Source organism: Pongo pygmaeus, chromosome 19 (genome assembly GCF_028885625.2).
Source record: "Pongo pygmaeus isolate AG05252 chromosome 19, NHGRI_mPonPyg2-v2.0_pri, whole genome shotgun sequence".
Lineage (NCBI taxonomy): Eukaryota > Metazoa > Chordata > Mammalia > Primates > Hominidae > Pongo > Pongo pygmaeus.
This window is the reverse complement of record NC_072392.2, coordinates 22,290,056-22,312,495: the sequence shown is the minus strand read 5'-3', so window position 1 is coordinate 22,312,495 and position 22,440 is coordinate 22,290,056. Positions and strand designations below refer to the sequence as shown.

The 22,440-nt window shown below is 54.5% G+C and overlaps 1 protein-coding gene and 1 pseudogene across 1 annotated transcript in view; both read left to right on the top strand.

Moving 5' to 3' along the window:
* LOC129017532 (dynein axonemal heavy chain 1-like) overlaps positions 1 to 20,502 on the top strand; it is a 29,763-nt gene extending 9,261 nt beyond the window's left edge. The window contains 21 exon segments of the mRNA XM_054458144.1: positions 501 to 631; positions 1,108 to 1,258; positions 2,752 to 2,838; positions 2,947 to 3,133; positions 4,590 to 4,681; positions 4,866 to 5,020; positions 6,869 to 7,046; positions 7,959 to 8,153; positions 8,244 to 8,363; positions 8,604 to 8,762; positions 8,845 to 8,952; positions 10,073 to 10,212; positions 10,355 to 10,516; positions 11,025 to 11,108; positions 11,110 to 11,177; positions 13,351 to 13,524; positions 14,065 to 14,103; positions 16,703 to 16,881; positions 18,009 to 18,239; positions 19,746 to 19,942; positions 20,427 to 20,502. Of these exon segments, the coding sequence (XP_054314119.1) occupies positions 501 to 631; positions 1,108 to 1,258; positions 2,752 to 2,838; positions 2,947 to 3,133; positions 4,590 to 4,681; positions 4,866 to 5,020; positions 6,869 to 7,046; positions 7,959 to 8,153; positions 8,244 to 8,363; positions 8,604 to 8,762; positions 8,845 to 8,952; positions 10,073 to 10,212; positions 10,355 to 10,516; positions 11,025 to 11,108; positions 11,110 to 11,177; positions 13,351 to 13,524; positions 14,065 to 14,103; positions 16,703 to 16,881; positions 18,009 to 18,239; positions 19,746 to 19,942; positions 20,427 to 20,502 (2,913 nt within the window).
* On the top strand, positions 11,691 to 13,062 carry LOC129017771 (serine/threonine-protein phosphatase 2A 56 kDa regulatory subunit gamma isoform-like; annotated as a pseudogene).
* Positions 20,503 to 22,440: the final 1,938 nt, after the last annotated feature.

Below are 22,440 nucleotides of genomic sequence, written 5' to 3'. Positions count from 1 at the left end.
CTCAGATCTGCCATGCTCACGCCACCATACTGCTCCCCATTGCAGGCTGAGAAGCCAGGTGCTAGGGTCCACCCTGGGTCCAGCCTCTCTTGTCCCAGGGAGCACACCCTCACCCCAGTCTGTGGGCAGCTCCCAGGCCAAGCTGCGAGGGATGAAGGGGTCCCCTCCTCATTACATCCTGACCTTTATGGAAAGCCCCAGGCATTGGTCCTCTCTCTAGCCATGTGCAGGGCGGCCAGGGACCGTGTTCTGGGGACAGGAGCTGAGAGGCTTGCAGTTACCCCCTCCCCCACTTCTCCTAGTCAGGCTGAGCTTGCCTGGGGCTGGGGAATTGGGGGTGGAGTGAGTGGGAAGCAGGAGATGTGGAGACCTCCAAGGGCCTGAAGCCAGGAGCTGGGAGGCCGTGGGTAGCCACTGGGGCCTGAGGTTTCAGGCCAGATCCTGAGAGAGGGTACAACCCATGATCAGGGGTCCAGGCCTGGCCTACCAGCTACAGCCAGGACAGGGGCATCATGTTTGAGGGTGTGGAGATCCCACTGGTGCCATCCTGCGCAGTGTTTATCACCATGAACCCAGGCTACGCTGGCCGCACGGAGCTGCCTGACAATCTGAAGGCAAGTGCAGGCCCAGAGTGGCCCAGGAAGCACCAGAGCTCTAGCCTGAGTTCAGAGATGCTAAGTCACTTATGCAAGGACACAGTTGCTTGGACTCCAGGGACTGTGATTCCCTATGGCAGTCTCCTAGCCATGGAGGGGAGGCCTCAGGGCCTCAGACTTGTCCTCAAGGCATAGGAGAAGTCAGGCTGCCTATGGATGTGGTGTGGAGGGGGAATCTTATGAGACCTGTTCACCCTGGACCTTCAGGAGAAACAGGAAAACAGGAGCCAAGAGGGGCATCTCCTGGGAGTCATGTGGGGTCCAGTTTGGATCAACACAATGGATCCACTCTAATGGCAGAGCTACCAGCCTCAGGGGAGTGAAAGCCTCAGCTGTGGCAGGTTTGGTGCAGCAGGGAGTCCCAGCGCATTAGGGAGGAGGGCCGGATGAAGCTGGGGGTGCTCTGGGGATGAGTTCTGTCTGCTGTTCACATGTGCACTGTGTGTCCCAGTGTGCTCTTCCGACCTGTGGCCATGATGGTTCCAGATTATGCCATGATCGCTAAGATCTCTCTCTATTCCTTTGGCTTTAATGAGGCCAGTGTGCTGGCTAAGAAGATCACAACCACCTTCAAGCTGTCTTCTGAGCAGCTCAGCTCCCAGGTGCGGTCCTGCCTTGATGGGGCTCCAGGGTCTGAGAATTTCTGCCTGCTCCCAGCCTCCAGGGCACCTGCTGAGGGCCGGGCTCTATGCCCAGTGCTTTACAGGCATTACTTTGTGGGCTTCTCCCAGCAATCCTTGGAGATAGGAGTTACATGCCCATTTGTCAGCTGAGGACACTGAGGTCCTAGGTAGTTAAAGGTCTGGCCAGGCTTATGCAGTACACAGCAGCGCTGGAGCAGGAGCCAGGAACAGATGCCCATGTAGCTAGTTCAGGTGCAAGGGCCTTGATCATTAGGGCACCAAGAGCTTCAGAACCCCAGGCTGGGGAGCAAGTGCACCTGGGCCTTGTAGGGACCAGAGCAGGACAGCCAGGCCCTCCGAGCCTTCCAGCACCACCATCCTTCCACTCAGCTTGCTAAGCCCAGATTCCAAGGACAGATGGGGTGGCCCAGGCACCAGTGCTGGTGGATGAGCTTTCCTGTTCAGCTTGGTTCCCAAACAGGCCCCCACTTTGCAGCAGCAGAGACGAGTCCCACCTCTGGGCTGACATGCTAGCAACTTAGTTTGTCTTCCATCATGATTTCAGAAAAAAATCCCTGGTGTCACCCTAATGGGCCTTCTCTGGATCACCTGCTCATCCATGAACACCAATCACTGTGACAAGGGGTAATCAGTACTACCTTTGGCCAGATGTAGTCCGCCAAAATCTATGAGCTAGAAGAGATGCAGCCTGTTACCAGGAAAAGCACTGGCAGTTCATCACAGTGCACTACTGGGTGCTGGCGCTCTGACACACCCTTCTTTCCAAAATGCTCCCCACCCCCAATCAGAGCAACTATCCCACATGGTTTTGGAAATGCACTCAACTCTTTCCAAGTAGAAATGACCCAAAGTCAAGCCCAGCCTCTTCATGCAGCTCCAAGTCCAAGATTTCTGGAACATATGCTAGTCTGTGGGTTGGGTCTAGATGGAGCCCTCTTGGTTGGGCACCATGGGGCAGAATGATTAATTTAACTATTTCCAACACACTTACCGTGTAATGAAGAGAAACAGGCTGGGGGAAAAACCACGGTGGTGTGGCCAAAAGATGGGTCTGGAGAAAATGTTATGGGAGAATGTTAGAAGGAAGCTCAAGGGCCATTAAGGCCAAGCTGATTGTTGCACAGATGGGAAACTCCTTCATTCACTTTTCCAGTGCAGCTAGAGTGCCCTCCTGCCCCTGGCCATGTGCTGGGACAGTGACCAAAGGATGCAGGATGGGTATCGGATAAAGGAGGGGGCTATCAGGACAGTAAAGTACAGGGTGCCCAGGGAGCACAAAGAAGGTGCACCTGCCCAGGCTGGGCATGTAGGAGGTCCCAGCAGGTCTGCAAGGGAAGTGCTGTGAGCTGGTGATGAGACTTGGCCAGCTGCCAGGTGGAAGGCAGAGTATTCCAGGCAGAAGCCTCGGAGAGGAACAGTGCTCACCCATGCCTCCTTCTGTATGGTGACAGGATCACTGTGACTTTGGGATGAGAGCCGTGAAGACTGTGATCTTGGCTGCTGGGAACCTCAAGTGAGAAAACCCCAGTGTGAATGAGGTGAACTCCACCCAGCAAGGCTCCAGGAGTGGAACTCTGGGAGGGCTCCTGGGTAGCTGGAGGGCAGCTGGCCCACCGCCCTGAAGGCTCAGCCAGCACCTGCTGCAGGAGCTGATCTGACTCCGGGCCATCCGTGACTTGAACGTGCCCAAGTTCCTGCAGGAGGACCTCAAGCTCTTCTCTGGGATCGTGTCCGATCTGTTTCCCACCATCAAGGAGGAGGACACGGACTATGGCATCCTGGACGAGGCCATCTGTGAGGCCTGCAGGAACAGCAACCTCAAGGATGTGGAGGGTGAGCCTCAGGCCCTGAGTGTTCGTGGAGGGGCTGGGCCCTGGCCACCTTGGAGTCCAGGTCAGGGAGACAGAGACAGGACAGTCCAGCCCAGCCCCAGGGGCCCTCACACCTGGCCAAGTGTGCTGCAGGCCAGGGCTCTCAGCCGAGCAATCCAGAGGCAGGGCAGATGTCCCAGCCCAGTCTCCACCAAAACCCACCTGGTGGTGGGGAAGCAGGTGTTGTCCCCTTCGTGGGCCCTCCTTCCCCTGTGGGCTGAGAGCCCTGGGCTCCTCTTGGGCCTTGCTTCATCAGGGCCTGGCCCTTGCTGGGATGTGACTGGAGCTTCAAGGCCATATTCCTTGCACCCCAGCCCACCTCACCACAGCCACCACTCACCTCTTCCAGAGGCCTCTTGGCTCCACCCCACTAGAGGGACTTGCCCACGTTCCTTGTTGAGTGACACCCCTGGCGTCATTGCCCTAAAGAAAGAACATTTGGGCTCTTCCTTCACTGACTTGTTACAAAGGCCACCATGTGTCTGGGAGGGCTGGGGGGACACTGCCCTCAAATAGGCTCCCTCTCATCCCGAACCCTCGCCCCTCATAGTAGGAAGAGGGTCTCAGTTTATCCCCAGCTGGCCACCCCCTCCAGCGGGTCCTTTGGTGGGGCTGCAGGAGGAGCTCCTCTGGGAAGCCATGGCCAGTCACCCTGGCCACACAGGGCCCTTCTCGGGACCCCGGGCAGTTGATGTGCTCCTGCTCAGCCCTGCAAGGCCTCTCCCAGGTGCCCTCCATTGCACTTCAATTCCACGTGCAGCTTGAATGCTTCCTCCTCTGGTCACCTCCTGCACCCCCGACCCCAGCAGCCTTGTTGAATGAAGCCTCAAACTCTTCTCTCCCTCACAGCCTTAGGTCATGTTTGCAGTCCCTGGCTAATTGGGCCCTATCCCTTTGGCAGGAACCCCTGGACCTGCAGGGCCACAGCCACCACCACCCTTCTTGGGCCAAAGTGAGGCATTTATTCCCTACCCCCGTGGGCCTGGCTCTGCCTGCTGGCAGCTGTCTCTATAGCTCCCAACTGACTCTAGGATCTTGTCTCTAGGAGTTTGCTCATAGGAGTCAGCACTTACTTGGGGTGCTGCTCTCAGCAGGCTGGGGCTGAAGTTGGGGCCTGTGACAGCTGACACTGAGCAAGCTGGTGATGGCTGACCACCTGACCAACAGCTGTGAAGGAATGGTGGTCACAGTGGAAAGAATGGCTGGCATTTACACAGTTTCTACTCTGTGCCAAGTTCTGTGCTTAGGGCTTCACCTGCCCCTGCCTATGATGTAGGTGCTACCACCATCCTCATTTTATAGATGAGGAAATGGAGGCTCAGGGAGTGCAGTGACTCACCCAAGGTCACACAGGCTAGTGGTGTGGCCAGGACCCAAGCCCATGCTCTGACCCTTGGGCCCCATGCCATGTCCCCCAGGCTTCCTGACCAAGTGCATCCAGCTCTACGAGACCACGGTGGTGCGACACGGCCTCATGCTCGTCGGGCCCACAGGCTTCGGCAAGAGTACTGTAAGCAGAGCCAAGCTTGGCAGCCAGTATCCGGATAGTGGGCCTGTGGGGGGGTGCAGCTTCAACAGGGGTTGGCCTCCATTTGTGCCCCTTGGCATAGAATACCCCTCCCCCTCCCCATGGCCCCCAGCCCACTCCAGCCCTGCTCTCTGGGAGCCTCACTCTCAGGCGGTCCATCTCCCAGTGTTACAGAGTCCTGGCAGCTGCCATGACATCACTGAAAGGGCAGCCATCCATCAGTGGTGGCATGTACGAGGCTGTCAAGTACTATGTGCTGAAGCCCAAGTCCATCACGATCGGCCAGCTGTACGGGGAGTTTGACCTTCTCACCCATGAGTGGTGAGTGACCCCCCAGCCTTGCCAGTGACGCCCTGCTCCCAGACCTCTGGAGACTGTGGGCCGCGGTCACCCCTCCCTCTGTTAGCCCAGGGGAAGGCCGGGCTCTGCAGCCCAATGCCTGGTATTCTATTCTCCATTCTACTTCCTCGCTGAGTGACCCTCCTCACCCCCCAGGCCATGGTTCCCTCATCTGCAAAGTGGGGACAATAATGGCACCATGCTTATGGTAAGGCAAGAATGACTTAACACACTTAGTGCCTCTGCAGTATCTGGCCATTGTCATGACCTGAGAGAAGCTGGTGGGCCCTCTCCGGGCCCCTGCTCCCAGGCCGGGGCGTGCATTTTAGGGGAAGTGCACTGAGATGGGAGAAGGGCAGCTGGACAGAGACTGCTGAGACATTGGCCCCTCAGGGGCTTTTCTCTAAGACTATTCTGTTTCTCCAGACAAGAGTCTCCAGTTCTCTGCTGGGGGTGTCTGCTTGGCTCCAGTGTTCTGGGAACCCTGTAGAGGATGGTCAATGGGGAGGGACTGTCACCTTCCACAACGTGAACCTGTACTGCTTCCCCCATTTCTGGTGAAGATTCTCCCCCATACCCACTCCAGTCTCTTATGTAGGTAGGTGTGGGGGCTGGGGGTCAGACCAGAAAAAAGTCCCGTTTAAGAAAAAAAGTTATTCAATGATACTTTTTTTTTTTTTTTGAGATGTAGTTTCGCTCTTGTTGCCCAGGCTGGAGGGCAATGGCGCCATCTCAGCTCACTGCAACCTCTGCCTCCTGGTTCAAGTGATTCTCCTGCCTCAGCCTCCCGAGGAGCTGGGATTACAGGCATGTGCCACCATGCCCAGCTAATTTTGTATTTTTAGTAAAGATGAGATTTCACCATGTTGGTCAGGCTGGCCTTGAACTCCCTACCTCAGGTGATCTGCCCGCCTCAGCCTCCCAAAGTGCTGGGATTACAGGCGTGAGCCACTGCACCCGGCCCTCAATGATAGTTTTTAAAGCATGCTGAGGAAGAATGTATTCAGGAGCATGGCAGGCACAGGGACCATTGCACTGGGGCCTTATAGTTAAGGGGAGAGACTGGGCTCTGAATACAGCATGGGCCAGTGGGAATCTGTAGCCAAGGGGCAGGGTGAGCATCAGTGGGTGGAAAATCCAGAGGAAACATCAGTGCTGAGGGGGATTCTGGCTGAACCAACCTAACAGGATTCCACCTGAAGACAGGCCTCAGGGTAACCAGACATTGCCTGGGGGTGGTGCAGGGAAGAAGCCTCAAGAGTAATCAGATATCAAGGGTTCTGGCTAAACTGACTTAGCAGGGTTCTTTACTGAAACTGGATTTTACAAGGACGTGCATATATGAGCACCTAGGAGAAGGTTCCAGAGCCTAAGGCTGGACCAATCACAGCATCTTTGTCAGCCCTACCAGCCCCTTCCCTGGTGCATGCTGACTCTGAGGTCTGAGCCCCCTGGGTTCTGAGGCAAGATCTGGCCACTTCTCACCAGGCTGCTTTCTCTGCCCTGTCATTTACCCTCCTCCATCCTTGTCCATTGTCTTCCAGAGCTGCACTGCCTCCATCTCTGCTATTGCCTCCTCGCCTGCTCCCTTTTTCTTGTTGGGATTTCACCTTTAATGGGGCTTCAGCAGGGCAGGGACATAAGCACATGTTTTCATTACACCATGTGACACCAAAAAGTCCCACTTTTCCTATTATAATTTTTAAAAGAACAAAGAGATCAAAGGAAAACATAAAGTAGAGCCCGCCCACCCAGGCTTCCCTGGGAGCCAGCTGTGCTCGAAGCACCACCTCCCTGATGTCTCCAGCCCTCTCCTCCCTGGCACTGCAGGACAGACAGGAATTTCCTCTCACTCATCCGGGCGGGGGCCATCACCTCTGACACCAACAAGAAGTGGTACATGTTCGATGGGCCGGTGGACACCATCTGGATTGAGAACATGAACACGGTGCTGGATGACAACAAGAATCTGTGCCTCAGCTCTGCGGAGATCATCAAGCTCACGGAAGTGCACCCACCTGTCCACCTGCCCACTCTTCTCCAAGGCTGGGTGGGCCTGGAGGCTGGCCAAACTCTGCCCCTTCACCCCTTTCTCTCAGGGCCATGGGTAAATCTCAGGCTGTCACCATGACTCAGCAAGAGCCCTCCTGCTAGCAGGAGCTTAGGCTCATCTCCTAGTGCCCCTCCCTGGCCTGAGCTCCCACACCTCAGGGTGTCCCACACAGTTGCTCAGAACACCCTTTACACAGACCCTTTTGCTGTTGTGCTCTGAGCCCACCAGGATGCCTGTCCCACTGCTCCCCGGCTGATGCTGCCTCTTGCCTCCCAGGCCCACTTTCAGCCATGTTGCCCCAGTCAGGTCAGGTGGGGTCAGGTGTGCACCTGGCCCTGGCAGTGTGCCCGGGGTCTGGGAGATGGATGGCATAGACACCACAGGGACCTGCCTGGTGTGTGAGGAGCAGTTGTCAGAGAAAGAGGGATATGACCTGGGCACAAAAGCAGCTCACGGGTCTACACTGAGTCCAGCTCTTGAATCCTTCTAAAAGCAAATACCTGGCAGTCATTGTGGACCTGTGTCTATGTGCACAGGGGTGGAGGGCTCTGGAGCAAAATACATAGTTCCCATCAGATGTCCCCAGGCCTCCAGGGACCCCAAAATGCCCTGACCCCAGTCTGGTCAGCTAACCTCAGGAATCTCCTGACTTGGGGTCCTCCTCAGGGCTCCAGGGAGAGCCACATTATCAGCTGAGGACCCAGCAGTTCCTGCATCCCACCCAGCACTGCCCCTGCCCCACAGCCTGCCCACACCACCCACTTACAGGATGTGCAGCCCCTCCCCACAGCCCTGCAGCCCTGCAGCCCTTTCTCCAGGACTGGGGACTGGCAGCCAGCCCACTCATGTGGTTCGTCTTGGCACCAGGTAATGACCATGATGTTCGAGGTGCAAGTGGCTTCACCACTTGCACCAGCTACGGTCTCCCGCTGTGGCATGCTGTACCTGGAACCCAGCATCCTGGGGCTCATACCCTTCATTGAGTGCTGGCTGAGGAAGCTGCCCCCCTTGCTGAAGCCCTATGAGGAGCATTTCAAGGCCCTCTTTGTCAGCTTCCTGGAGGTGAGTGAGGCCACAGGTATGTCTGACCCTGGCAGGGCAGCAGGGCACTGTGGCTGCCAGCCATGAGAATTGGGTGCCTGCTCCCTACAGGAATCCATCTTCTTCATTCGGTCCTCAGTGAAGGAGGTGATCGCTTCAACCAACTGCAACCTGACCATGAACCTCCTCAAGCTGGTGGACTGCTTCTTCAAGCCCTTTCTACCTAGAGAGGTACAGCCCTGAGAGTGGGGCTAGATGCACCTGGTCCCTCTCCGCACACTGCTGCCCTTGCTCTCCAGGGCCTGAAAGAGAGAATCAGACTGGTGCAACATGGGTCACGAGACCACCTGTCCAACTGGCTGTGGAGAAACAAAGCTGTGTAGCAGAGGTCAAGACATGCCCCTGCCCCACTTCCTCAGGCCACTTGATACTGTTCCTGTCTCAGCATGATACTGTTCCCTTCATCCCCAGGGCCTAAAGAAAATACCCTCTGAAAAGCTGAGTCACATCATAGAGTTGATCGAGCCCTGGTTCTTCTTCTCCCTGATCTGGAGTGTGGGTGCCAGTGGGGACAGCAGTGGCCGCACCAGCTTCAGCCACTGGCTAAGGCTCAAGATGGAGAATGAACAGGTGAGAGCCGGTGGCCCCCAGGGACAAGGAGCCTCAGTCCTACCAGGCCTCACAGCCTGCTTCTCCACCTGGTTCCCGGCAGCTGACTCTGCTTTTCCCAGAAGAGAGGCTGGTGTTCGATTACAGGCTGGAGGACGCGGGCATCAGTGGCACCAATGACAATGAGGATGAAGAGGAGGAATACAGGCAGGTGGCTGCAGGCCCTCCCCAGAGACTGCACAGGGAGGGACCACTGGGTGGCTGCTGTTCCTGCAATGAATTATGGCCACACAGGGAGCGGTCACATTGATGGCCACCAGGTCTCAGGAGGGGGTTATTTGCATCATCTCATGAATCCTCATGGCCCTGTAGAGTGGTTATTATTGTGCTTATTTTCTAGATGTGGCAGAACTGTACTTGAACCTAGGGCTGGGCTAAGAGGGGAGACGTTCGAGTACCTTCCTTTCCAGCCATACACGCTGCCTCTTCCACATTGATGCGGAGCCCAGGGACTGGCCACCTCAGTTCCACTTAAAAGCCCCATTTTCCCAGAGACTGGTCTCCCCAGGGCTGGGGGGCAAGTTTTTGAAGCCTGCTTCTGTGCCCTCATCGCTACTATCAGCTAGCACGGGCTCCAGGAGCCCATCCTCATCCCAAGGTCAAGACCCCAGCCCAGGAGGACAGAGGTAGGAAGGTGTCTGCAGAGACCTGTCCATTACTGTGCAGGGTCCTGCTGGGGGCTTCTAAGGCACATTTGGGTCTAACATTTAGGACTGTGCTCAGTGGGATGCATTGGTTTGGCCATAGTGATCCCCCAATCAGGGGATGTCTGTAAGCTGGATCAGGGCTGCTGTGAGTGAAAGGATTTGTGCAAGCAGGGACAGTGTTGGGAAGACTGGACCCAGGGGCCTCTCAGCTTCCAGCTGACACCAGTGTCCATGGTTCTGGTCCCCACATTTCTTGGGTAGCCTGAAACTAAACAGCAAACACCTTTGCATTCTGGGTTGTTCAATTCTTGGAGCATCTCCTTTCTGCAGAGACTCAGGGCCTGGCAGTCCTTAGGGAGCCCCCAACCTGGGCAGGGAGAGCCCTCCTATTCAGTTGTGCTCAGAGTCCACATTCTTGGCTGTTTGTGCTGGGAGTCCTACTCCCCATGCAGAAAGCAGGGCACAGGACTTTCCGTTTCCTCCGGAAGCAGCCCTGCACCTGGACCCGCTTGCCAAAGCCCAGCCTTACAGCTCCTGGCCCTTCTGCACTTGGCCATGGGGCCGCAGCCAGGAGTGGGGCAGGGATGGGTTCCAGGCCCACCGCTGAGCCACCTATGATTCCAGGTTGCCTGGGTGAAGTGGATGGACTTCTCAGCTCCATTCACCATGGTACCAGACACCAACTACTGTAACATCATTGTGCCCACCATGGACACCGTGCAGATGTCCCATTTACTGGACATGCTGCTCACCAACAAGAAGCCCATGAGCACTCCCCAGGCCCTGCCTCCACTGTCCCCAAGGCCTATATTGGGGGTCGACCAGCCTCCCACACAGATAGGGGGGCAGCTCCTCCTGTGCACCAGGCCCACCGCGTGCTCCTTCTGTGCCATCCCCGCTCTGCCAGGTGCTGTGCATTGGGCCAAAAGGCACGGGGAAGACGCCCACCATCTCTGACAAGCTCCTCAAGAACCTGGCACTGGATTACGTCAGCCACTTCCTCACCTTCTCAGCCCGCACTTCAGCCAACCAGACCCAGGAACTCATTGACAGCAAGCTGGACAAGAGGCAGGGCACCCCTCCCTCCTTCCTCACCCCTGCATCCCCCCAGCCTGGCCAACCCAGCTGCTGTCCCACCTTTCCACCAAATTATGCTCCTGGGTTTGCCAGAAACCTCCCAGGGGGAGCTGACAGCCCCCCGAGGGGCCCAGGGTTCCCTCACAGGCAGCTCCAGAGCGTTCCCTGTATCAAAAATTCCTACAGAGCCAGTCAGCGTGTGGGTGCTTGCCCTGGATGGGCCCTTGGACAGGGCCCTGGGTCTGTCTGTGAGAAGCCTGTTGTCCATCTGCCTGGGAGGCGAGACTCACTTTGAGGGAGCTCAGACTCAAGTCAGCCTGTCCCAGCTATCCCAGGGCACTCAGAACAAGGATGAGGGTGGGTCAAGACGTCTAGCAATTTGGAGGAAGCTGAAATTTAGCAAGGGCTTTCCAGAGGCAAAGCTGCCACCGCGTCGCCCCTGGATTCTCAGAGGACCTTGTGCCTGTGGGTGCTGGGCTCACACAGCCCCTCCCCTCAGGCGGAAGGGTGTGTTTGGACCACCTCTGGGGTGCAACTTTATCTTCTTCATCGATGACCTGAACATGTCGGCCCTGGAGACATACACAGCCACGCATCGAGCTGTTGTACCAGTGGATGGACCAAGGCGGCTGGTACGACCGCAAGATCATTGGTAAGTGTGGCCTGCCTGGCTCGCAGGGCAAGGGCTAGGCGTGCTGTGCAGGGGCACAGGAGGCGCAGCACTGAAGGCCTACAATACTTTAAGGCACCCACAAAAATGTTTTAATTTCTCTTAAAATTAAAGGGGAGGAGGGGGGCCGGCCCGGGGAGGGGCGGAGAGACGCCGCCGCCGCGGCTGCCGCGGCCTCTGGAAGCCTGGAAAAGGGGAATCGAGAGCAAGCGAAAGACTCAGTCCCCAGGCGGTGGCGGCAGTGGCCGCGGGAGCGTGACGGCCGGGGCCGGGGCGCTGCTGCTGCAGGGGCAGGCGGCGGCAAGGGCGGCGGCGGCCCGCTGCAGCCTTGCTGAATAAAACAAGAAGGAGAAAGAATCACCAAAAGCAGGGAAGAGTGGAAAAAGTTCAAAAGAAGGACAAGACACAGTACAATCAGAGCAAATTTCCGTCAAGAAAAACAGCCGTGTTGCTGTCCCGTCTACAGTGTCTGCTAAAATAAAAGTACTGTCTCAGCCCATAGTGAAGAAAGACACGGCAAAATTCTTCAAGGTTTAGTGCAAGCAATAATAGAGAACTTCAAAAACTACCATCCTTAAAAGATGTTCCTCCTGCTGATCAAGAGAAGCTTTTTATCCAGAAGTTATGTCAGTGTTGTGTCTTTTTTGACTTTGTTTCTGATCCACTAAGTGACCTAAAGTGGAAGGAAATAAAACGAGCTGCTTTAAGTGAAATGGTAGAACATATCACCCATAATTGGAACGTGATCACAGAGCTATTTACCCAGAAGTAGTCCATATGTTTGCAGTTAACATGTTTTGAACATTACCACCTTCCTCCAATCCTAGGGGAGCAGAATTTGACCCAGAGGAAGATGAACCAACGTTAGAAGCAGCATGGCTTCATCTACAATTGTTTACAAATTTTTCTTAAGATTTTTAGAGTCTCCGGATTTCCAACCTAATATAGCGAAGAAATATATTGATCAGAAGTTTGTATTGCAGCTTTTAAAGCTCTTTGACAGTGAAGATCCTCGGGAGAGAGATTTTCTTAAAACCACCCTTCACAGAATCTATGGGAAATTCCTAGGCTTGAGAGCTTACATCAGAAAACAGATAATATATTTTATAGGTTTATTTATGAAACAGATCATCATAACGGCATAGGAGAGTTACTGGAAATATTGGGAAGTATAATTAATGGATTTGCCTTACCACTAAAAGAAGAACACAAGATTTTCTTATTGAAGGTGTTACTACCTTTGAACAAAGTGAAATCTCTGAGTGTCTACCACCCCCAGCTGGCATACTGTGGAGTGCAGTTTTTAGAAAAGGATAGCACCCCTACAGAACCAGTGGTGATGGCACTTCTCAAATACTGGCCAAAGACTCACAGTCCAAAAGAAGTAATGTTCTTAAATGAATTAGAAGCGATTTTAGATGTCATAGAACCATCAGAATTTGTGAAGACCATGGAGCCCCTCTTCCAGCAGTTGGCCAAATGTGTCTCCAGCCCACAGTTCCAGGTGGCAGAGCGAGCTCTCTATTACTGGAATAATGAATACATCATGAGTTTAATCAGTGACAACGCAGCAAAGATTCTGCCCATCATGTTTCCTTCCTTCTACCACAACTCAAAGACCCATTGGAACAAGATAATACATGGTTTGATATACAATGCCCTGAAGCTGTTCATGGAAATGAACCAAAAGCTATCTGATGACTGTACACAACAATTTAAGGCAGAGAAACTAAAAGAGAAGCTAAAAATGAAAGTACGGGAAGAAGCATGGGTTAAAATAGAAAATCTAGCCAAAGCCAATCCCCAGGTACTGAAAAAGAGAGTAATATGAAAATGTCCAGGGTTACTTGAAATGTTTTTATAAGATAAGAATATGTCTTCACCATGAGAGGGGGGAGGGGGCTCGATTTCACTAACATTGTATATGAAAATGTCTGCAATAAAAAGTACTTTTGAACTTTGTAAAAAAAAGTTAAAGGAGAGGAGGATGAATTTTTAGGGCAAAGAAAAATTTTCCTGTGTAATATTGATGTATTTGTCTTTATTCCAATACTATTCTAAAGTATAATTCTGAATTTTTGTATGGAGAAGGAGCCACAAAGGTCATGATGCAGCCCTGGCCAGGGCCCTTCCTGACTTCCTGCCCCTACTCCAGGCACCTTCAAGAACCTAGTGGACATCAACTTTGTCTGTGCCATCGGTCCCCTGGGTGGAGGCAGGAACACCGTCACCCCACGGCTGATGCATCACTTCAACTACCTGTCTTTCGCTGAGATGGACGAGGTCAGCAAGAAACACATCTTCTCCACCATCCTGGGCAACTGGATGGGTGAATATTGGTGTGGGTGAGCATGGACAAAGGCAGAAGCCCAGGCCAGGGAGCCACACCAAGGACAGCTGGGTGGCCACCAGAAAGGGTGGAGTGGCCAAACCATGACCGCAACCCTGGCTTCACCTCTCACTCAGCTGTGTGACCTTTGGCAGCTCATGAATCTCTCTGAGCCTGTTTCTTCATCTGTACCTACCATTCCAGATCATGAGGGTTAGGTATGATATTGCATGTAGAGCACCTAGCATGAAGCCTGGCACGTGGTGATTGCTGGATGTGTGATACACACAGATATGCACTCACTCACATACATACATACATATACATTAGTACTTGCCCAGAAACTCTGGGAGAGGCATGTTACTTTTGTAAATCAGGAAAAGCCACAAGAGAAGATGGACGGAGTGTCTCTGAGCCTTTATGGGGTTTGGGGAAAAGCTTACCCCAAGATGCTGTTTCCCCCACTATCTCACCTGGCCAGGGTGAACAGCAAGAGGTCCACCTAACCCTGAGCCCAGTGTTTCTCCCTCCATCCTCTAGACGGACTCCTTGGAGAAAAAAGCTACTGGGAGCCTGTGTGTAAGTGTGGGCCTGGGCGGGAATGGGGCACTGGTTCCAGGAGGAGCTCTGGGCTCTGATTGGGTGTGTTGAGGCTGGGACCAGGCACCGTGGTGAACCATCCTCAGGTTCATGCAGGGACCTTGGGTCACTGGGTGCCAGAGCGAAGGTTGACACAGGCACTGGCTGCCCCATAGGCTCATTCACCCATTCTTAGAGTCAGCCGGCCCTTCCATGCCTGTGTTAGTGTCCAGCTGATGATAGATGCAAATTAAATGCAAAATGAATGCATGAATAAGGGAATCCAAAAAACTCCCACCCTATGTGAAGAATCAGAACTCCAGGGAGCAGGTATGCGCAGGAAAGCCAGGAGTGGTTTGTGTGGGGCAGGCATCGTGGTGAATCTGCCCATCATCGCGGCAAGGCGGCTGACCACTGCAGTCCCTGTCCTTGCCCAGGCCTACCTCCTCCCCCTGCCTTCAGCTGAAAGAGGCTGTCAGTAGACAGCTCCCTTTTGAGTCTGCACCCACCTGCTTACCTGCACCCTGCCTTCCCTCCTGTGGCTGGGAACCGACTGCTGCTCCACAGCAAAGCCCAGCCTCCTCCTGGGCCTGCCTGGGAATGTGGCTCCCCTCTTCCCCACCGACACCAGTACTCCCTTTGCCACTGGGCCTTCCACAAGCAAGCCCCATTCTCTGTCTTAACCACCAAATGCAAAACAGCCTCCCTGGGCCCCCTTCCCACCTGCCCCAGCCCACGGCTGAGCAAAACTCCAAAGCATTGTCTTTCCCGCAGCACCTGCCCTCCCCTCCCACTTTCCTGTGAATGCCCCCCTCACCCTCTGAGAGTGTTCTTGTCACCAGTTGCCTTCTGTGGCCAGACCAGCGGTCAGCCCTCGTCCTCGCCTTCCCAGGGGTCAGTAGTGCTGACCGGCAGATGTCCCCTTCCTGCCATAGGCTTCTCTCAGGCCTCCCCCATCCCTAGCTGCCCATTCTCAGATGGACTGTGGCTTGGTCTCCAGCCTCTTCTCCCTCCAACCACACTCTCCTGAGACAGTCCCAGCCCGCCTCTGACGGGGAAAACCATCTTTGTGCTGGCAACTCCCAAGTCTACCTCCTCAGCCCAGACCTCTTCCCTGAATGCCTGATTCCACATCTCCCCTGGGATGTCCACAGGGTATCTCAGGCCAAACCTGTCCAGAGCCAAACTCCCAAGTGCCCCAGTCCCCGCACTCTTCTCATCTCAGGCGATGGCAGCTCCATCCTTCCAGGTGCTCCAGGCAAGGAGTCTTGGCGCCATTGTCCATCCCCACTTCCCTCACCCCACAGCTCACCTGTCAGGAGGCCCCATAGGTTCTCCCTTGAGAACCCATCCCTATTGGCTACTACTGCTCACCACCCTGTCCTCGCCCACCCGGCCAGTGCTGTAGCCCCGCCATGGTCTCCTGGTGGCTGCCTTCACCTGCCTAAAGTCTATCTTCTGCTTGGGGCCACAGGGACCCATGAAATCATTCCAACAGGCCACATTCCTCCTCTCTCACCCATCACATCCAGGCAAGAGCCCGGGTCCTGACAGTGGTAGGCAAAGCTGTCCTCAGTTTGCCCTGCCTCATCCTCTGATCTCACCGCCTTCTGCTCACCCCCTTATTGCTGGTCCTTAACATGCCAGGCCTGCTCCCACCTCCAGGCCTTTGCCCTTGCTGTCCCCTCTGCCTGAGACAATTTTTCTCCAGTTATGTGCAAGCTTGCATCTCACTTCTCTGCTTGACTGTCCCCTTCCTCTGTGAGGCCTCCCCCAGTGTCCCATAAAATCACCCCCAAGCCCATCTCTGGCCCTCCCTGGGCCCCTCTCCTGCTGCAGAGCTGCCCGTAGCCCTTGCCACCTGTTTGCTGTCTTTGTTACTTGCTAATCCGCTCATTGTCATCCTTACTGACAAGAATGTCAGCTTGAGGGCAAGGAGTGTGTCTGTTTGGGTCACTCTGTGCCCAGTGCCTGTGTCAAGAGACAAGCCCCTCTCCCGCCCTTTCTTTCCATTTTTTCCACTTCTCCGCCAAGTTTCCACTGACAGAATTTGGGTTCCCAGAACACAATTGCATAGTTTTCAAAGAACAGGCCTATAGGTGTGTGAGTGGTGAAAATGCAGGCTGAGGGGTGGGCAGCCCTGAAGTGGGCAGTGAACCCTCAAGGTTGGTGGTGTGCTCCTGGCCTCCCCACACCCAACCTTAGGCATCTTGAGGCCTACGTGGACCATGAGACCCTCCCCACGTGCGGCTCAGAGGTGGAATGTTCAGGTCTGTGCACAGCCCCCATAGGACAAGGCAGTAATGGCCCCACCCAGCACTGACCCCACGAGCACCCCCAATTCCATGAAGAGTCCCAGTGCTCTGACAGGCCATGTCAGCATAAAGATATAAGGGAGTGCAGAGCAGGAGATTCTTCACCTCCCCCAAGCTGGGAGCATCCGAGATGGGGCCAAAGGGTACGTGGAATCCAAGCCTGAAGGCTGGGGAAGGGGCTTGGTGGGAGGGCACAGCACAGCAAAGGCAAGGAAGTCAGGACCTGCGGAGGTGGCAGAGGGAGCTCCTGGCATGTGACCCAGGCCACTCTCCTATTCCCCCAGCTGGGGCCCCCTACATTGCCCACTTCATGGAGCCCCTTATGGAAGCCACCATCATGGTGTATGCCACCATCACCTCCCAGCTGCTGCCCACTCCAGCCAAGTCCCACTACACCTTCAACCTGAGGGACTTCTCCAAGGTCTTCCAAGGCATGCTCATGGCTGACCCGGCCAAGGTCGAGGTGAGGACCGGGCAGGCACCCTCCCCAGTGCCGACACTGCTCTCCCCATCCTCCCCAGCCCCACCAATTTCAGGCCTTCCTGCCCAAACAGGCCCTGAGTGGGGCTTCCTGGAACATGGAGGTGCCAGGCCCTCCAGAGCCCAGCCTTGGTGCAGCTGAGCCCAGTCTTGTTGGTTGAACCCACACCTGGAATGGTGGCTGAGACAGGGATCACATAAGAGAGCCAGGGCAAGACGAGGGAGAAAGAGGGCTTCTGGTGTGGGCCCTGCATGTGAGAATGCTTGAGGGACAGTGAGCAGGGTGCCCTCTGGGAACCAAAAACACCCATGTGGAAGGAGGAGGAAGTATAGCAGGGAGCCAGGTGTCAGGGGCACTGGCAGGGGTGGGGCCAGGTGCTAGGCACGGTGGGAGGCCAGCATGGAGCTTCAATTTGTTCTGAGGGTGTAATGAGGAGCCATGTGGGTGGGCGGGGGACAGACCTGCACTTGGGAATGGGACTGAGCGGCCAGTGTGTGTGTAGCCCAGGCTAAGGAGATGGGGTGAGCAGGACAGAAGCTGACCCTGGCCTTGTAGCCACGTTTGTAGCCAACAAAGTCTACAGAAAAGGCTGGGAGCTTCTGGAGGGCAGTCCTGCCACCCAGGGAGATGCAGGGAACCTGGGACAGAGGCGGCAGCAGAGATGGAGAGAGGGGCAGGTTCAGAGGAGATTGGTGGGTCATGTCAGTGTGGCTTGGTGGGTGGTTAGATGTGGGCTGTTGGGAAGGTGTTAGGAGCATCAAGCATCCCTCCCAGGTTTGGGGTTAGGGGAGCCACAGGGGGCTAAAAGGTGGAAGTGAGGTGCTTGTGACAAGCTAGCAGAGCCAGACACCCAGAGGGCACTTGGCCAGCTGGACTCAGAGCTGAGGCATGAGGAGGCCCAGGCAGCACTGTGCAATCCACCCCATCCTCAGCCAGCCAGCAGTTGAACTTGCCAGCAGCCCCCACACACTGTCCCTGGGCCATGGTGGGAGAGCCAGGCTCCAGTCAGGGCCCCAGGAATTGGGGCCCACCCTCCCTTGCCTGGTGGTTTGAGAGATAGCTGAGGGCTCGGGGGCCAAGGACAGGCACCGATGCTGGGGCTACCGCAGGACCAAGTGCAGCTGCTGCAACTGTGGTATCACGAGAACTGCCACGTGTTCTGGGACTGACTGGTGAATGAGAAGGACCGCAGCTGGTTCAACCAGCTCCTCAAGTGCTGCATGGAGCAGTGGGAGGTGACCTTCAACAAGGTCTGCCCTTTCCAGCCCATTCTTTAAGGGGACTTCATGTCACCAGGCTCCGATGTAAAGTCCTACGAGTTCATCACCAGTGAGAGTAAGGTGAGGGGCCCAGGCAGGCACCCTACCCCTGGTGGAGTCCTCTTCAATCTGCCTCCCTGGGGCCCAGGCCCCTTGCAGTCACCACTAACAGACCACCACACTATAACCAGGGGGCCAGGATGCAGGGTAAGAAGGCCAGCTCCAGGAGATTCCCGGCATGCCCTTGCTCTCTCTGGGTACCAGTTTCTTTGCTTATCTCTTGAGAACCAGCTTGTGGTCCAGCTGAGATGGACTCTAGACACAGGGGCAATCATCCCTCCACAGGGGGTGGGGGGCAGGGCCTGGCGCCATGGGTCTCAGTCAGGACCCCAGAGAGGCAGGGAAGAGGCCTCACTTGGCCCCAGTGTTGCATGGCTGAAGCAGGCCTCCTGACAGTTTCTCTCCACACGCATCCTCTCCTAATTCCCAGAGCTCCCACCAGGGTCCCAGGGTCAGCACACCCTGGTGAGCCCCAGAAGGAGCAGTCAGGGCTCTGACCCAACTCTTAGGCCTCCATGTGTCCCTATGTCAGGCTTAAGAAGCAGGGGGACTGGCTTCTTAAGGCCCAGCATCCCCACCATGCACAGGAGGAATGGGGTATGCTGTGGCAGGTGAGCTCCCAGTCAGGGAGGGCCCCGGTACACGGTGTTCTGATCAGCTGAGCCCATGGCTGGAGTCGCCCCAAAAGTGGCAGCAAGCAAGTTCCTACAAGGGACTGCCCCCAAGCCATCCCTAGATTGGGCTGGTTGAGATTCCAAAGAAAGCAGCATTGAATTACAGGGTAATTAGTCCAGAGCATTTATTAGGGGAACTCACGTACGGGAGAGAGCAGAGATGTTCTAGCTCGGTATGTCTGCAACGAGGGAGTCATACGAGTTATGGAGTTCACATGAGGACTGAAGGAATTTGGGTGGGCTGGGGCTAGCTTCTATGTATTTAACAATATGCTTGATCCCTCTGTGGGTTTTGTTTTTGCTTTTGTTTTTGTTTGTGTGTGTGTATGTGACTGGGTCTTGCTCCATCACCCAGGCTGGAGGGTAGTGGCACGAACTTGGCTTACTGCAGCCTCCACCTCATGGGCTCTATCAGTCATCCCACCTCAGCCTCCTGAGTAGCTGGGACCACAGGCATGCACCATCATGCCCAGCTAATTTTTATTTTTATTTTTATTTTTGGTAGAGGCAGAGTTTTGCCATGTTGCCCAGGCTGGTGTTGAACTCCTGGGCTCAAGTGATCCTCCCACCTTGGCTTCCCACAGTGCTGGGATTACAGGTGTGAGCCACCACACTAGGTCAATCCCTCAGTGTTTTGAGCAACAATCTAAGCAAGTTTATCAGTGTTTGGGAATGTTCAGCTTGGGCTTGAGCCTGCAGGGGAAACATGCAGCTGGCTGGGTCACAGGGTGGTCAAGGCACCTGTGCTTCTCAGTCAGGACAGAGAAGAAAGTGGGTGGGTAGGGGGGAGCAGTAAGAGAGACCCCTACAGTAAGAGAGACCCCACCTTCCCCATCCTTGCCTTGGTGTGCAGATGATGCAGGTGATCGAGGAGTACATAGAGGACTACAACCAGATCAACACAGCCAAGCTGAAGCTGGTCCTCTTCATGGACGCTATGAGCCACATCTGCCACATCAGCTGCACCCTACGCCAGGTGCTGGGCAATGCAGTCCTGCTGGGTGTGGGTGGCAGCGGCCTCAGCTCCCTCACACGGCTCGCCTCGCACATGTGAGGGCCTCTGGGGCTTGCTGGGCAGTGGGCGGCTGGGGCTAGCTGGTCGGTTTGACTGACCCATGCTTTTGCACAGTGGTAGAGGTCTCGGGCAGCCCTGAAGCAGGCCCGTGCAGCCCACAGGCTTCTGAAAAGACTAGTAGCAGGACCTGGGCTCCAGGGAGAGGCAGCACCAGTGCCCTGTGGTGCTGTGGGGAGGGAAGTGTAGTGCAGGCATCCCAGAGGGATTACTAGGGGAGGTGGCCAGGGCTGCTCTCAGAATCAGAGCTGGGAGGATGGAAGGGAAGGGGGTTTGGACTGAGGGAACAACTTGGGCAAAGGTCTGGAGGCAAAAAAGCAGGTTCAGGGCCTGAAGGGTCTGCAGGTCTGCCCAGGATGGGAGCAGAACTCCAGGTGGTTGGGGTAGGGTGTGGTCACCCACCACCCTTCGGCATCTGGCCCCAAGCCCCTGGCATGCTTCAACCCAAACTTCTGCCTCCAGGGCTGAGTAGGAGTGCTTCCAGATTGAACTATCCAAGAACTACGGCAAATGCATCCAAGAACTATCCAAGAACTAAATATTAACAATATTTAGTTATTTGTACAATTATCTGTAGCTGCAAAACTATAAGTGCAGGCTTGTCATCTTTCTGGAGAGATAGCAAGAGAAAGGTTAAGTTTATAAAATGCCTAAACAATAAAAACTATATTATTGAAGTAAAATGACTAAACAAGGGCTGGTTTTAATATCAACTAATTAGTAGCTTCCTGTTAGTAAGAACTGACTCTAAAATCAAGTAGACAAGAAAATGGTTGAGGAGGCTGACCAAATCCTATGCTATACTGCACGTGGAGTAACCATGTCACAGCAGTGATGCTATATTGCTTTTCTTTGATTGAATCGTGGCATCACAGATGAGAACCAAGGGACTAGATAGATCATAGATAGATAGGTAAACACATACATGCAAACATTCATACTTATCTACATATGTAGATAGATACATTCATATATGGATGCATACACGGATAGAGAGATTTTTAAAAACTGCTGAACACAAATCCAGTGATCTATGAAACTGAAGGACAAATATGGTTATATAAATATGAGTCTTTCAATGAATTTTCAGTAGACATAGATCTTTTTGTGGCTAAAACAGAGGATCACTGTTGCCTTTCTTTTGTAAACACAGGTCTATGACTGACTAAAGCTATTACATGAAAACTGAACATTTTAGCAGGGTGGGGCGTCGCCTCACTTGGGAAGCACAAGGGGTCGGGGAACTCCCTCCCCTAGCCAAGGGAAGCCTTGAGAGACTGTGCCATGAGGAATGGTGCACTCTAGACCAGACACTACACTTTTCTCACAGTCTTCACAACCCACAGACCAGGAGATTCCCTCAGGTGCCTACACCACCAGGGCCCTGGGTTTCAAGCATAAAATGGGTGGCTGTTTGGGCAGACACCGACTTAGCTGCAGGAGTTTTTTTTCATACCCTAGTGGTGTCTGGAATGCCAGTGAGACAGAAGCATTCACTCCTGTGGAAAGGGGGCTGAAGCCAGGGAGCCAAGTGGTCTAGCTCAGTGGATCCCATCGCCATGGAGCCCAGCAAACTAAGATCCAATGGCTTGAAATTCTCGCTGCCAGCACAGCAGTCTGAAGTCAACCTGAGATGCTAGAGTTTGGGGGGGAAGGGGCTTTCGCCATTACTGAGGCTTGAGTAGGCAGTTTTCCCTTGACAGTGCTAAGGAGGCTGGGAAGTTTGGATTGGGTGGAAATCATCACAGCACAGGAAAGTGGCTGTGGCCAGATTGCCTCTCTAGATTCCTCCTCTCTGGGCAGGGCATCTCTGAAAAAAAGGCAGAAGCACCAATCAAGGGCTTATAAATAAAACCTTATCTCCCTGGGACAGAGCACCTGGGGGAAGGGGCAGCTGTGGGTGCAGCTTCAGCAGACTTAAACATCCCTGCCTGCCAGCTCTGAAGAGAGCAGCAAATCTCCCAGCACAGCACTCGAGCTCTGCTAAGGGACAGACTGCCTCCTCATGTGAATCCCTGACCCCCATGCCTCCTGATTGGGAGACACCTCCCAGAAGGGGTCGACAGAAACCTCATACAGGAGAGCTCTGGCTGGCATCTGGCAGGTGCCCCTCTGGGACGAAGCTTCCAGAGGAAGGAACAGGCAGCAATCTTTGCTGTTCTGCAGCCTCCGCTGGTGATACCCAGGCAAAAAATCTGGAGTGGACCTCCAGCAAACTCCAGCAGACCTGCAGCAGAGGGGCCTGACTGTTAGAAGGAAAACTAACAAGCAGAAAGGAATAGCATCAACATCAATAAAAAGGATGTCCACTCAGAAACCTCATTGGAAGGTCACCAACATCAAAGACCAAAGTAGATAAATCCATGAAGATGAGGAAAAACCAGCATAAAAAAGCTGAAAATTCCAAAAACTAGAATGCCTCTTCTCCTCCAAAAGATCACAACTTCTCGCCACCAAGGGAACAAAACTGGATGGA